Genomic DNA, 15,948 nt, shown 5'->3' on the forward strand with positions numbered 1-15,948 from the left:
AAGTGTGTTTGTTATGTGATAAACGAGCACTGAACTACTGAAGTGTGTTTGTTACGTGATAAACGAGCACTGAGCTACTGAAGTGTGTTTGTTATGTGATAAACGAGCACTGAACTACTGAAGTGTGTTTGTTATGTGATAAACGAGCACTGAACTACTGAAGTGTGTTTGTTATGTGATAAACGAGCACTGAGCTACTGAAGTGTGTTTGTTATGTGATAAACGAGCACTGAGCTACTGAAGTGTGTTTGTTATGTGATAAACGAGCACTGAGCTACTGAAGTGTGTTTGTTATGTGATAAACGAGCACTGAGCTACTGAAGTGTGTTTGTTATGTGATAAACGAGCACTGAACTACTGAAGTGTGTTTGTTATGTGATAAACGAGCACTGAACTACTGAAGTGTGTTTGTTATGTAATAAACGAGCACTGAACTACTGAAGTGTGTTTGTTATGTAATAAACAAGCACTGAACTACTGAAGTGTGTTTGTTATGTGATAAACGAGCACTGAGCTACTGAAGTGTGTTTGTTATGTGATAAACGAGCACTGAGCTACTGAAGTGTGTTTGTTATGTGATAAACGAGCACTGAACTACTGAAGTGTGTTTGTTATGTGATAAACGAGCACTGAACTACTCAAGTGTGTTTGTTATGTGATAAACGAGCACTGAACTACTGAAGTGTGTTTGTTATGTGATAAACGAGCACTGAACTACTGAAGTGTGTTTGTTATGTGATAAACGAGCACTGAACTACTGAAGTGTGTTTGCTATGTGATAAACGAGCACTGAACTACTGAAGTGTGTTTGTTATGTGATAAACGAGCACTGAACTACTGAAGTGTGTTTGTTATGTGATAAACGAGCACTGAACTAGTGAAGTGTGTTTGTTATGTGATAAACGAGCACTGAACTACTGAAGTGTGTTTGTTATGTGATAAACGAGCACTGAACTACTGAAGTGTGTTTGTTATGTGATAAACAAGCACTGAACTACTGAAGTGTGTTTGTTATGTGATAAACGAGCACTGAGCTACTGAAGTGTGTTTGTTATGTGATAAACGAGCACTGAACTACTGAAGTGTGTTTGTTATGTGATAAACGAGCACTGAACTACTGAAGTGTGTTTGTTATGTGATAAACGAGCACTGAACTACTGAAGTGTGTTTGTTATGTGATAAACGAGCACTGAACTACTGAAGTGTGTTTGTTATGTGATAAACGAGCACTGAACTACTGAAGTGTGTTTGTTATGTGATAAACGAGCACTGAACTACTGAAGTGTGTTTGTTATGTGATAAACGAGCACTGAACTACTGAAGTGTGTTTGTTATGTGATAAACGAGCACTGAACTACTGAAGTGTGTTTGTTATGTGATAAACGAGCACTGAACTACTGAAGTGTGTTTGTTATGTGATAAACGAGCACTGAACTACTGAAGTGTGTTTGTTATGTGATAAACGAGCACTGAACTACTGAAGTGTGTTTGTTATGTGATAAACGAGCACTGAACTACTGAAGTGTGTTTGTTATGTGATAAACGAGCACTGAACTACTGAAGTGTGTTTGTTATGTGATAAACGAGCACTGAACTACTGAAGTGTGTTTGTTATGTGATAAACGAGCACTGAACTACTGAAGTGTGTTTGTTATGTGATAAACGAGCACTGAACTACTGAAGTGTCTTTGTTATGTGATAAACGAGCACTGAGCTACTGAAGTGTGTTTGTTATGTGATAAACGAGCACTGAGCTACTGAAGTGTGTTTGTTATGTGATAAACAAGCACTGAGCTACTGAAGTGTGTTTGGTATGTGATAAACGAGCACTGAACTACTGAAGTGTGTTTGTTACGTGATAAACGAGCACTGAGCTACTGAAGTGTGTTTGTTATGTGATAAACGAGCACTGAACTACTGAAGTGTGTTTGTTATGTGATAAACGAGCACTGAACTACTGAAGTGTGTTTGTTATGTGATAAACGAGCACTGAGCTACTGAAGTGTGTTTGTTATGTGATAAACGAGCACTGAGCTACTGAAGTGTGTTTGTTATGTGATAAACGAGCACTGAGCTACTGAAGTGTGTTTGTTATGTGATAAACGAGCACTGAGCTACTGAAGTGTGTTTGTTATGTGATAAACGAGCACTGAACTACTGAAGTGTGTTTGTTATGTGATAAACGAGCACTGAACTACTGAAGTGTGTTTGTTATGTAATAAACAAGCACTGAACTACTGAAGTGTGTTTGTTATGTAATAAACGAGCACTGAACTACTGAAGTGTGTTTGTTATGTGATAAACGAGCACTGAGCTACTGAAGTGTGTTTGTTATGTGATAAACAAGCACTGAACTACTGAAGTGTGTTTGTTATGTGATAAACGAGCACTGAACTACTGAAGTGTGTTTGTTATGTGATAAACGAGCACTGAACTACTGAAGTGTGTTTGTTATGTGATAAACGAGCACTGAACTACTGAAGTGTGTTTGCTATGTGATAAACGAGCACTGAACTACTGAAGTGTGTTTGTTATGTGATAAACGAGCACTGAACTACTGAAGTGTGTTTGTTATGTGATAAACGAGCACTGAACTACTGAAGTGTGTTTGTTATGTGATAAACGAGCACTGAACTACTGAAGTGTGTTTGTTATGTGATAAACGAGCACTGAACTACTGAAGTGTGTTTGTTATGTAATAAACGAGCACTGAACTACTGAAGTGTGTTTGTTATGTGATAAACGAGCACTGAGCTACTGAAGTGTGTTTGTTATGTGATAAACGAGCACTGAACTACTGAAGTGTGTTTGTTATGTGATAAACGAGCACTGAACTACTGAAGTGTGTTTGTTATGTGATAAACAAGCACTGAACTACTGAAGTGTGTTTGTTATGTGATAAACGAGCACTGAACTACTGAAGTGTGTTTGTTATGTGATAAACGAGCACTGAACTACTGAAGTGTGTTTGTTATGTGATAAACGAGCACTGAACTACTGAAGTGTGTTTGTTATGTGATAAACGAGCACTGAACTACTGAAGTGTGTTTGTTATGTGATAAACGAGCACTGAACTACTGAAGTGTGTTTGTTATGTGATAAACAAGCACTGAACTACTGAAGTGTGTTTGTTATGTGATAAACGAGCACTGAACTACTGAAGTGTGTTTGTTATGTGATAAACGAGCACTGAACTACTGAAGTGTGTTTGTTATGTGATAAACGAGCACTGAACTACTGAAGTGTGTTTGTTATGTGATAAACGAGCACTGAACTACTGAAGTGTGTTTGTTATGTGATAAACGAGCACTGAACTACTGAAGTGTGTTTGTTATGTGATAAACGAGCACTGAACTACTGAAGTGTGTTTGTTATGTGATAAACGAGCACTGAACTACTGAAGTGTGTTTGTTATGTGATAAACGAGCACTGAACTACTGAAGTGTGTTTGTTATGTGATAAACGAGCACTGAACTACTGAAGTGTGTTTGTTATGTGATAAACGAGCACTGAACTACTGAAGTGTGTTTGTTATGTGATAAACGAGCACTGAACTACTGAAGTGTGTTTGTTATGTGATAAACGAGCACTTCCTTATCCACTTCCTATCAACAATGGAAGAAGAAGGGGAAGCGGCGCCCACGCAGGGGTCGGTTTTACAAAAGCAAGGTTCAAGTGATATGATTTGACCTTACACATTGGTAGGAAATAAACCTGGCCACAAAACACATACTGTATCATAAAAGACAAATAAAAGCAACTATAAAATAGATTTCCTCATAAATCACTCTGGTGACCAGGCTACACTAATGTAATTGGCTTCAGGCGGTCACTATGACTTAGTGTAGTGGCTTGCATGGCTTCAGAGCAAGTGTGTGTGTGTGCGTGTGTGTGTGTGTGTGTGTGTGTGTGTGTGTGTGTGTGTGTGTGTGTGTGTATGCACGCGCGCGTGTGTGTGTGTGTGTGTGTGTGTGTGTCTGTGTGTGTGCGTGTACGTGCGTGGGCACACACGTGTGTGTGTGTGTGTGTGTGTGTGTGTGTGTGTTTGTGTTTATGGCATTATAGCAACCTCAAGATCAAGGGTTGATTTATAGGCCTGTCATTTTGATTAGTCAAGGGCCAGGGCCTTTTTTGAAAGAGCGAGAAATGGAGGGAAAGGGGAAAATGAAACAGAGATCTGATCCAGATAATGCAAGAGGGAGACAGACACACACACACACACACACACACACAGATAGACAGAGAGAGAGAGAGAGAGAGAGAGAGAGAGAGAGAGCAGGAAAGACAGACTGAGAATGTAAAGATCAGGAGGAAAGGAGAAGAGGCGTGAGGCTGAGAGGATGCATGGCGGAAAGCAGACGGTGGTGAAGAGGAGTGAGGAGGAGTGAGGAGGAGTGAGGAGTGAGGAGTGAGGAGGAGTGAGGAGGAGTGAGGAGGCAAGTGGAAAGAATGAGTGAGAGTGAGCCGAGTGATAAGGAGTGCTGTGAAGACGCACGCCGCTGTGAGTCCACCCACGCTCCACAGCGCCTCCCTCCATGGCCAAGACTGTGTTCATTCACTGGCCCCAGACCAGAGGAGGAGAGGGAGAGATATGAATGGCACTCAGGCTGAGCTGAATGGACTCTTTGTGACGGGTCGCTTTCTCTCTCTCTCTATGTTAAAGTAAACATGGCCTTGACGTATAAACAGCGGAACACAAGCACACACACACACACACACACACACACACACACACACACACACACACACACACACACACACACACGTGTCAGACAAAGATGCACACAAAGGTCCATGCGCACAAAACACACACACACACACACACACACACACTGAATCAAACAAAACATAGGCAGTTCCTGCATTTGATTATGTTGCGTTGGACGGGGCTATGTACTGTTCACGGGCCAAACACAGATGGAAGAGGGCCCACCTTCTGGTGCTGTTGCTTGATAGCTTCTGGTGACGAGGACATGTTTGGAGTGTCAATGAGTGATTTGACAGCATATGCTAATGGCCTCCTTATCACAGAAATACAGCGCTCTCATCCTCTCCCTCTCTCTCTCTCTCTCTCTCTACCTGAGTCGTCCAGAGCCATGAAGAATATTCACTTTACTATGGGGATGTACAACAATAGTCATGCAAATAGAACTGGCATCAGACAAGCTGCCAGAGGGTTTATTACCATCACAATCACCTCAGCCAATGTCTGACCAAAATACACATGCACACGCGCGCGCACACACACACGCGCGCGCACACACACACACACACACACACACACACACACACACACACACACCCTTACCCTTCCACCCGCTCACACTGCACACAGCAGCGGTCAAGCCCCCCTCTCTTGGTGACCAACTGTCCACTGATGCTAACTGATAAATGTTGGGCAGAAAACATCATACGCCACACAGATGCTACAGATGCATAACTATGATATACTGTATATGCACGTGCATAAAAGGACACGCTATTCTCTTCTCTCATTCTGTCCCTCTGATGCATGCAAGCCTCTCTCGTGTGGGGACACTGGCACGTGCTCAAACCGTACGGTGAGATTTTCTGCTTTATTTTACTTTGAGGGGACCATCATTGGATAATGTTGCATCTGACTAGGTTAAGAAAATGGAAACAGCGCGCAATCACTGACACACACACACACACACACACACACACACACACACACACACACACACACACACACACACACACACACACACACACACACACACACACACACACTGTAGAAAAGGGCCCATAATGGCCCACCGTCAAGCCTGTTCTTGGGGCAGTCGATGCCCACCAGCCGGCGCGCCACGACGTGATGATGATGACATCATCAACAATGACACCGATGATGTCATAGCATAGAGCTCACCTGTGAGGTCATCGGCAATGTCAGACGTAACATCGATGATGTCATAGCTCCCTAGAACGTTGTGACATCACCAATGACGTGATGTCATACACCGAAACGCGAGCATATAAGCCACAACTGGGATATTAACTTTAAGACGACTCACTTCTAGGCTTGACTAACCTCATCCAAGAGATTCCAGCTTGATTCCAGAGATTCCCTCAACCCTAATAATGTCAACCTTCACCGCGACCAAACCCGGACCCGAACTGAATCCTGGCCATCTTCCAACCGGCCAGGCCCTGGTGCCTGATTGCCTTACACCCAATCATCCCAGTGGTATTTCAACCGAGTCCCAGGACCGACAATTCGGTCCCTACCTCCATCTCCGTGATTCTGACCGATCAGAGCGCGTGAGCCCTCATCCACGATCCAGCACACTTCACGAGGCAAGCCCAAACGCTTTGCCTCCAGCAAGCCAACAAGCTTCGCTACAATTTGGTCCTTCGAGCCGGATCAGAGGACTTGCGACGCTCAGAGATGGAGCAGGAGTCAGGTGAGCTCGCCCTGGTCACGACATCTCGTCGACCAGAGGAGCAACCCTTCCCCCACCAGATCGATACTGGATACAGCCAAGTATCCAGCGTTCGGAGTAGTACTAAAGGGCGAGACCCCCTACACTCCGACCAGAAGATCCACCAGATCGATACTGGATACAGCCAAGTATCCAGCGTTCGGAGTAGTACTAAAGGGCGAGACCCCCTACACTCTGACCAGAAGATCCACCAGGGGCAGGAACTCATTCGCAGCCACCACCGACTCCCCGCTCAGGCAGCCCAGACAAGGGCCGAGTTCGAACATAAGATCGCGCGCAAAAGGGAGACCAACCGGGACATCACTGAATACTTCAAGGAGATGATCGTGGCGACTGAGAACCTTCGCCGCCAACACGCGGAGGAGGAGGAAACCCACGAGCAGTACGACCGGCTGACAAAGCTCGCCAGAGAGTCCCAGCGGGCCCATAAACGGGCCCAAGAAGAGGCTCAACGGGTCCAAGCAGGGGCACTTTGTCAACGGGTCAAAGCAGAGGTCCAAGCAAAGGCCCAACAGGCCGAAGAGGAAGGCCGGCAGATCCAGGCACGGGCCCTCCAAGCTAAAGAGCGGTTCACCCGCCGCCTGGAGAGAAGCCGACACCTGCGGGAAGCTGAGCTGGCCCACCTCGAGGCCCGGGTTCGTGCCTGGCTGCAAGTCGAGCAGGAGCACGTAGCGGCCCGGCCTCGCGCCCGTCCACTCGCCGGGGACCCGGCAGCTCCACCTGTGCCTCTCGCCCCCCAAGACCAGAGACAGGCGTGCGTACCGGCCTCAGGGCTAGCAACCCGGAGGGCGCCACCCACTTCACCTGTGCCTCTCACCCCACCCCAGGGTCAGGTCAGCACGGCGGCTCCAGAGCCAGCGCCCCAGGCTAGGGAACCCCCGGTTCCACTGCCCAGACAAAGGCAATGGCCATTACAGATGCCACCAACACCCGCACCCAGGACACGTCCGCCGACAAAGGTTGCCGACCCTGAGCATGCGATAGAGTGCAATGGGGCGGCCAAGCCCGCCACCGAGACACACCAGACTCAGGGAGGCACGGCGAACGTTGAGACCAACAGCACAGGGCACAGTCAGCCGGACGGCATCACCCCCCCCAGGGAGGCCAACAAGTCAGAGCAAGTGGAGCAAGTGGACATGCCTTGGCGGACGGCGAGGCAGGAGCCCCAGATGCTTCACGGGGCGGCCGTCTCCCTCATCGTCTCGCCGGCAAGTCGCCCAGAGCAGACCTATCGCACCAAGAGAGCCCTTGCGGAACCGAACCCTGGTCTAGGCGAGCAGCCCTGCCCCATCACCGCCCTGCAGCAGGAATCCCGCCCGAGGAGTTTGCCCCTCCATCAGTTCGGGAGGATCCATCTTGTCCTGCTCGTGCACCACCGATGGAGATGGGAGCCAGGCTGGGATGGTCCAGTTCTACCTGAGACGCTGCTGCAGGCCAGGGAAGAGTGGGAGGACGACCCACCGCAATCACAGGTAGCTGTTGTGGTCGACACTGCGTGGGGAAGGCCTCTTCCCGCACTCACCACCAGCAGGCGGGGTTGCGGATCCCCCTTCCCTCTTCTCAACCCAGACAGCTGGCCAAAGACACCCCGACTCCACACGACTGCGGATAAGAGCGAGGAGTTGAAGCCGAGTTACGGTGGCCTCAGGTCGGCTCCCCCCAAGCCGGAGGAGTGTACGACCTTCGGTGCCCTCAGTGAGGATGCCACACCGGCGCTCCACGGGGCGGCCAACGAGACACTAGGGGCAGAGGCCTCCCTCCAACGAGGGCAGACAAACTGCTCCCGCACCGACCCTACGCCACTGAGTCTCATCGACTGGAAACGCAAGCCACCAGAACCAGAGGCTCCTCACTACCGCAGTAGCTGGGTAGGATGGGTAGGATGGATAGACCCCTGGCTCCTGAGCGGCTCCCGCGCCGACCTCACGCCGCTGAGTTTCGTCAACTGGAAGCTCCAGCCCCCAGAGGCCATTACAGCTCGCTACTGCAGTAGGATCCCACACACATCCTGGCCAACGAGGACAGTCACCAAACCTTGGCTCTTGTGATGTACGGGACTGGACAACGGCGTGCGGCCGGTGGCCAGGCGGACCACAGCCCCCCTCACTCCCAGAATAATCAACCAAGCCCTGCCTATACCAGGTGGGACTAGAGGGCCATTCCGGCCATTTCTGGAAGAATACAGATTCCCCACAGGAATCTGGGAGCGGCTGTAGAAAAGGGCCCATAATGGCCCACCGTCAAGCCTGTTCTTGGGGCAGTCGATGCCCACCAGCCGGCGCGCCACGACGTGATGATGATGACATCATCAACAATGACACCGATGATGTCATAGCATAGAGCTCACCTGTGAGGTCATCGGCAATGTCAGACGTAACATCGATGATGTCATAGCTCCCTAGAACGTTGTGACATCACCAATGACGTGATGTCATACACCGAAACGCGAGCATATAAGCCACAACTGGGATATTAACTTTAAGACGACTCACTTCTAGGCTTGACTAACCTCATCCAAGAGATTCCAGCTTGATTCCAGAGATTCCCTCAACCCTAATAATGTCAACCTTCACCGCGACCAAACCCGGACCCGAACTGAATCCTGGCCATCTTCCAACCGGCCAGGCCCTGGTGCCTGATTGCCTTACACCCAATCATCCCAGTGGTATTTCAACCGAGTCCCAGGACCGACAATTCGGTCCCTACCTCCATCTCCGTGATTCTGACCGATCAGAGCGCGTGAGCCCTCATCCACGATCCAGCACACTTCACGAGGCAAGCCCAAACGCTTTGCCTCCAGCAAGCCAACAAGCTTCGCTACACACACACACACACACAGAAAGCCCCACCAGGAATCTTTCAATTACAGCGTGGACAATGAGAGTCTGGCTCTACAAGGTACATCCATCAGCAGCACAAAGCAGCCAGCAGCAGCTTACAGAGTGACTACACTACCATCTATATTGCTTTCACTTCATCATTCCAACATGCTCCTGGTACTCCACGTTCTATTCCCTGCTGAGCTTCACAACACATCCCTCATCATGCAAATCTATTTTGCCAGTGACTGCTTTGCCCCTACATTATACTTAGACTGTTTCTGATACCAGCCACTGCTTTCTATCTGCACGTCTTTATTTTGCATCTCTGTTGGCGTGGTCGGCTGGAGTGTCAAGGAATTCAGGAGCAGGATTGGGAGTTATCCCTGGAGCATGAAGAGTAGCCATTGTTTTTGTTACTGTAGCATTAAGATGTGTGATTGCCTCTGATTTGGCCATGGCCATTACTGTAGACATCCTAACACACAAAAGGCTTAGCGTTACTGTAGATATCCTAACACACAAAAGGCTTAGCGTTAGTGACAAATAGGATGACATAAAAAAAACACGTTGGTCAATAGACAGAAACTTGATTGATGTCATTGAGCAGTTTTGAGTAGTGGTACAGTTTTCTAGAGACCACACTAAAAACTGGGTGTAAGGAGTTGTGTGCGTGTGCGTGTGCGTGTGTGTGTGTGTGTGTGTGTGTGCGCGTGCGTGCGTGCTTGTGTGTCCTGAACTGGAGGACCTATAAAAACATGGTGATGTTTACTGGGGTAGTGGAAACTTTTGGGAGGTCATGTGACCAGTTGTGTCCTCTCTCATTATCTGGCAGGAATGTTCATGTTAATCCCTTTATCCTCAGAGAGAGAGAGAGGGAAAGAGAGGGGGGGGTGGAGAGAGAGATTGAGAGAGAGAGAGAGAGAGAGAAAGAGAGAGAGAGAGAGAGACCTAGAGTTAAATCCTCTGTTATGCATGCGGTGGTTCGAGGAATCAGGAAAATAGAGAAGGATGGAGAGACAGAGAGAGACACAACAAGAGGGAAAGAGAGAGAGAGAAAAGGAGGAGAGGAAGTGTGACAGGATCACATCACCCAATTCCCCTCAAAAAAAAAGTAAGAGTGGAATAACAAGTTTGTCTTAGAGCAAAAAGTTAGCTAGAGAGCCAGTGTTGTAGTAGCGTCGAGTCGGACTCAGACTCCAGTCCAGAGTCCTGGACACATCTTCAGGACTCCTGACTTGACTTGGACTTGAATCGGAATCAGAATCAGAGTAACTTTATTGATCCCTGATTGGGAAATTGAGTTATGCTACAGTTGCTTACATTCAGATAGGGAAGAATAAACATAGAGACATTATAGACCGTTTTACGGTGGACGTCAGAGGGTTAGTTGCACACGCAAACCTCTGCGGAACTCAAGCCGAAATGAGAGAGATCCCTGGAATAGAGAGAGAGAGGTGACAGGGAGGGATAATGATGGACATTCAAGTGTGGGACATGGAGACCTAACACTCAAATGGTGTGTGTGTGTGTGTGTGTGTGTGTGTGTGTGTGTGTGTGTGTGTGTGTGTGTGTGTGTGTGTGTGTGTGTGTGTGTGTGTGTGTGTGTGTGTGTGTGTGTGTGCGTGCATGCGTGCGTGCGTGTGGTGTCAGGCTGACCTGTGAAATAATAGTAGGTTTCATCAGACAGAATGGAACACCACACTCATTCAAGTTCACTTTGGTACTACTTATAACGTTAAGGGTCACTGTGACCCATCCGTGCAAATGTTAAGTGCGTATGTGAGTGTGTCTGCTCGCATTGTCATGTAAAAACTGACACAAATCACAGTGACCTGCTGGGGGCGGACTGTACCTGAACAACCCGAGAGAAGTGGACACAGAGAGAGGGAGAGAGAAGCAGAGCTATCTATCTTTTAAAGGCCCATTCCGTAAGATTTGGGAAGAAATAAATGTGTACAAAGTGTTTTTTATTACCAATGAGTGAATGCTCTGTAACGTAACTTAAAGAGATACTCAACAGTTGAGCCAGACTGATTTTGAGCCAAACAGATTTTGTCAGGTTTTCAAAAAAGGGCGGGGAGTTTTCAGGCTTTTGAATCTGCCCACTCCACATTTGGATAGGATGAACTTTTGTGGGGCGGGCAAATTTCAGAGCCAATGGCAGACCTCTGTGCAGTTCCTGCTGGCGCATGTGTAGTTTCAGTTAAAGCCAGCTAGCGCTGTGAATGGATCTGCTGCTGATGTTCCTGTCCAAACCTCGCGTCACCAGGCTCTCTCAGTCCAAACACCAGCATACCGCTTTACTTTGTCAAACCAAACGGTTCAGCTAACCCTATAATTGGGAGAGACCATAGAACATTTCACTCCGACCAAAACAAAAAAAAACATAAAAAAAATATTTTCTTTAAACACGCATTTTTTTAAACGTTTTGGTCCCAGTGAGATGTTATGCGATCTCCCCTGTTTCTAAATATATCTGTAGGCTACGGTTTGGTTTGAACCAGTAAAACTTTTTATAAGCATTTTACGAAATGTGTATGGGAAAAACACAAGCTTCAGCTAAAGGCTGAAACACACTTGCGCGTCCGCCTCGACTTGGAGCCTTGCCGGCGGCAACTAGTCCTATATACTCGAACGTCAGATTGACGAGGGGTCGCAGGGGAGTCCCCAGCATTGCAAAATGAGTAAATTGTGTGATTTCAGTAGGATTTCAATGACTAGAAGTTAGCCCAAGTAGAGACTGTAGGGCATATACTTGGTAATAGCTTTCACTCTCTCCTGTTATCTCCCCATACATTATATTGTACTCGCGCTGTTCGCGTCGAGTCACATTTTCGAGGAGCTGCACACAGGCTGTGCTGGCAGGCTCGCCGGCCGCGGCGCACCCCTCTGTGCATTCGGCGAGGGGTTTGACGCGGAAGTATGTAAAGCCTTTAATCTTACGTTAGCTAGCTAACGCAGTCAATGAACGTCAGCAAGTCCAGTAAAATGTCCACACCGAAAAAGAAGAAAGATTTATCTAGTGAAGCCCGTCTGGCTAAACAGCAGCAATGTGTCCGATGTCAGGGGGAAACTAGAGTCGGGGCTGTGTTTTCAGTTCATGGAGGGACCTTACGTTAGCTTGTTGTATTAGCTGCTGTGATGATGTGGTTTTGGCTGGCCAGATAACGTTAACTTGCTTGCTAACACGGCTATAGCTAATGGGTTAGACACAGGCTGTCACTGCTGCCCATTCACTTTGTATTGAACACGTTGCTCATCGCCTTGCAAAGCATACCTGGCTACGCGATCCAATACAAAGTGAATGGGCAGCAGCGACAGCCTGCGTCAAACGTCGCGCAAGTGTGGCTGCAGCGTTAGGGGCGTCCGGGTAGTGTAGCAGTAAGATCCCTGCCTACCAACATGGGGGTTGCACAGCTGCATCCTCGTGTTACAGCAGGCTTTGGTCGGGCGTCCATACAGGCACAATTGGCTGGTGTCTGCGGGAGGGAAGCCGGATTGAGATCATTTTGTTTGACTTGTTTGGAACCCGGGACATTCTTGCTGTGAGACAACACTGCTAACCGCTGAGTCCCTTTTCCACAGACCTGCAGTTGCTTTGGCGGGTTAGTTTGCGTTTTGGCGGTTTTTGAACAGTCTTTGGGCTGGAAACCATCAGCTGTATCTGGCAACACTGGTCCAGAGAGTGACGCAGGTGTAGAGCGATGGCGTCAGAGGAGGCACTGACCTGCTGAGGAAGCCGAGGAAGGGCAGGCGCACAGGATAGCCGTAGCGGATCACGCGCACCATCTCCAGCACCCCGATGTACTGCAGCTGGGTGGACACGTGGAAGCTGTCGAAGCTGTCCGGCTGGCCGGTGGCGTTGGGGCGCACGCACTCCACAAAGTGGGGCGTGCAAGCTTGCAGCTTACTGAGCACCTCTGAGAGAGAGTTCTGCAGGAGGGAGGCGGAGGGGAGAGGGAGAGGAGAGAGAGAAGCAAATGCATTACTCACTGTGACTTTGACGTGCATCAACAGAAGGGAGAGAGAGCTCCGATCAAGAAGCATTGTTAGGGTTGGACTACTAAGCCATTTGGCCGTGCAAAGTCCTTGCGCTCTAGGAAGAAAGAAAGGCTGTAAGGTGCTGTGGCACCTTGCTTTTTGATGTGGTTTCTAACGTGGTCGGCGAGGCATGGAGAGCAGAGTGAGATCACGTCGTGATTGGTCAGCGAGGCATGGAGAGCAGAGTGAGATCACGTCGTGATTGGTCGGCGAGGCATGGAGGCCAGAGTGAGATCACGTCGTGATTGGTCGGCGAGGCATGGAGGCCAGAGTGAGATCACGTCGTGATTGGTCGGCGAGGCATGGAGGCCAGAGTGAGATCACGTCGTGATTGGTCGGCGAGGCATGGAGGCCAGAGTGAGATCACGTCGTGATTGGTCGGCGAGGCATGGAGGCCAGAGTGAGATCACGTCGTGATTGGTCAGCGAGGCATGGAGGCCAGAGTGAGATCACGTCGTGATTGGTCAGCGAGGCATGGAGGCCAGAGTGAGATCACGTCGTGATTGGTCAGCGAGGCATGGAGGCCAGAGTGAGATCACGTCGTGATTTTTTTGGGGTGTGCGTTGGCTCTGGAGGGAGCGAGAACACAAAGAGCTCTTTGCTGGCTAAAGGGGTGTGTGAGTGTGAGCGGGCTTTTCTTCAGTGAAAAACACTGAATTCACAGATGCTACACACACACACACACACACACACACGCACACACACACACACACGCACACACACCACTGCACACGACACACATGCACGTAAACACTTCCATCTGTGTGCCTCACCACGCCTTCAACTGACGTCATTCTATGCTCTGCACTCCCGTACAATGTGCAACACCTTGCCTCTTAACGTCAGCTGCTTACAGTATCCCAGCATTCAGGGCAGCCCTCCCAAACACGTAAACACACACACACACACACACACACACACACACACGTACCAACACACACTCACACACACGCACACACAGTATGTGCACGTCACACAGTGGCTGTTGTTCATTGTCCATTCATTCATGTGCCGCGCTTTCTGCTTGGATTGGTACAGCATCATTCTTCAGCCCACTCTCTCCCATTCCTGGCCATTCCCTGAGGGACCCTTCAGAACCACAGGCCCGCAGCTCCCCTTCAGAACCACAGGCCCACAGCCCTGAGGGACCGTTCAGAACCACAGGCCCACAGCTCCCATGCTGCAACACACTGGCTTCATTCAAGCCAATGCTCCCGCCGCTGTGCGCTGTTCTCCTTACGTCACGGCACACATCAAACGGCTCTGCGGTCAGGCTGCTGGCGCACATCCCCGACTGCCTTCGTGCTTTCACTGAGAGAGGAAGTCTTCCATAAATGAATATTATTGTTTCTTTATGAATTTGCCGCCGTCTATTCTCAATAGGTCTCGGGGCAGCATTGTTGTGGAGGCAGCATGAATGAGAATAGTGTTTGGTTTTATGAGGACTAGCTTAAGGGAGGGGCCGCGTGTGATTCTGTGAACTACAGCGCCCGCCTGAGCTGGCAACTCATGTCACAAACAGTAGCCACAAAATGACTGATTTTACACACTCCCCGAGGCTTCACTAAGAAATGGCTCAATGGATATCCAATACTGGCTAAATTAACAGAATGTTTGCTTATCCGATTGTCATAGAGAGCCGCAGGGATGACGTATTTTTGTAGTCGGAACGCGGAAGTCCCGGACTTCATGGTTCTTCACTGTTTCTGCCTATGGGATCTTTGAATGGGTTTTTGCCGCGATGCTTCAAATAAGGTCTCTGGGCAACGCAAGCTTAATCAAACACGAACCAGTGTTCAGCCGGATAATCTTCACACATGAGGACCACTTTCATGAGTTTTGAAGCGTAAATGCGAGCCCTAGAAGTAAAAAGCTTGTGCTAAGATAATCCAGAACTACACACAGTGTCGCATAGGCTTCCCCGTCACGTCACCACTCAACCTGGACTGTTGTTGATGTGTGTGCTGCTGTGCACTGATTACCCCGGGCTGAACCAGGTGAGGGAAAGAGAATTTCCGTGTTCGTCCTTTGAAGTGATGACGTTATTGACATTTATACCATGGTCTGGGTGAATACTCGATTCTGATTGGCTGCAGGGTGTCCATTAAAAAGTGATAATGTACAGTTGGTGAAGTCGTTCAGCCAAATGGTCTGTTCACCATTCATATCAATGCGCCATAGTTTCAACAGTGTTATCAAGAGAGCAGTTTGAGCTCTATACCCCTGTTAAGGGTTAATATGGCACTTTTGTTAGTTGAGGAAAAAAAATGAGTCGGTCAAAGTATTTAAATCACCCCTGTGTGCTCAGTTGATCAAAAATAACTCTTATTTACAATTTTGATTTTCGTTTTGGAGATTTCCCTCTCCTGACGGAAGCCAGCTCTGGGCCATTAAGTGACGCGCGTGCCTCTGCAAGCTGAGCGGGGGCGAGCCCGGCCGTTTGAGCTTTATACCACCGTTAACGCTTAATATGGCACTTTTATAAGTTTAGAAAAAAATTGAGTCGGTCAAAGTAACTATTTAGATTACCCCTGAGTGCTCAGTTTATTAAAATAACGGCTATTTAGAAATCTGATTTTCGTTCTGGTCAGCTGACAGAAGCCGGGCTCTCAGCTGTCAACTGT

The 15,948-nt window shown here is 48.5% G+C and overlaps 1 protein-coding gene across 1 annotated transcript in view; it reads right to left on the reverse strand.

Annotated features, from left to right (window-relative positions):
- Positions 1-15,948, reverse strand: part of myo16 (myosin XVI) — a gene marked incomplete at both ends in the record, with an annotated part of 165,579 nt that overhangs the window by 33,775 nt on the left and 115,856 nt on the right. Inside the window, one exon of the mRNA XM_083638226.1 lies at positions 13,011-13,216. Within this exon, the coding sequence (XP_083494352.1) occupies positions 13,011-13,216 (206 nt within the window). The remainder of the gene's footprint in view (positions 1-13,010; positions 13,217-15,948) is intronic.

This window comes from Poromitra crassiceps (assembly GCF_964638095.1).
Source record: "Poromitra crassiceps genome assembly, chromosome: 6".
NCBI classification, from domain to species: Eukaryota; Metazoa; Chordata; class Actinopteri; order Beryciformes; family Melamphaidae; genus Poromitra; species Poromitra crassiceps.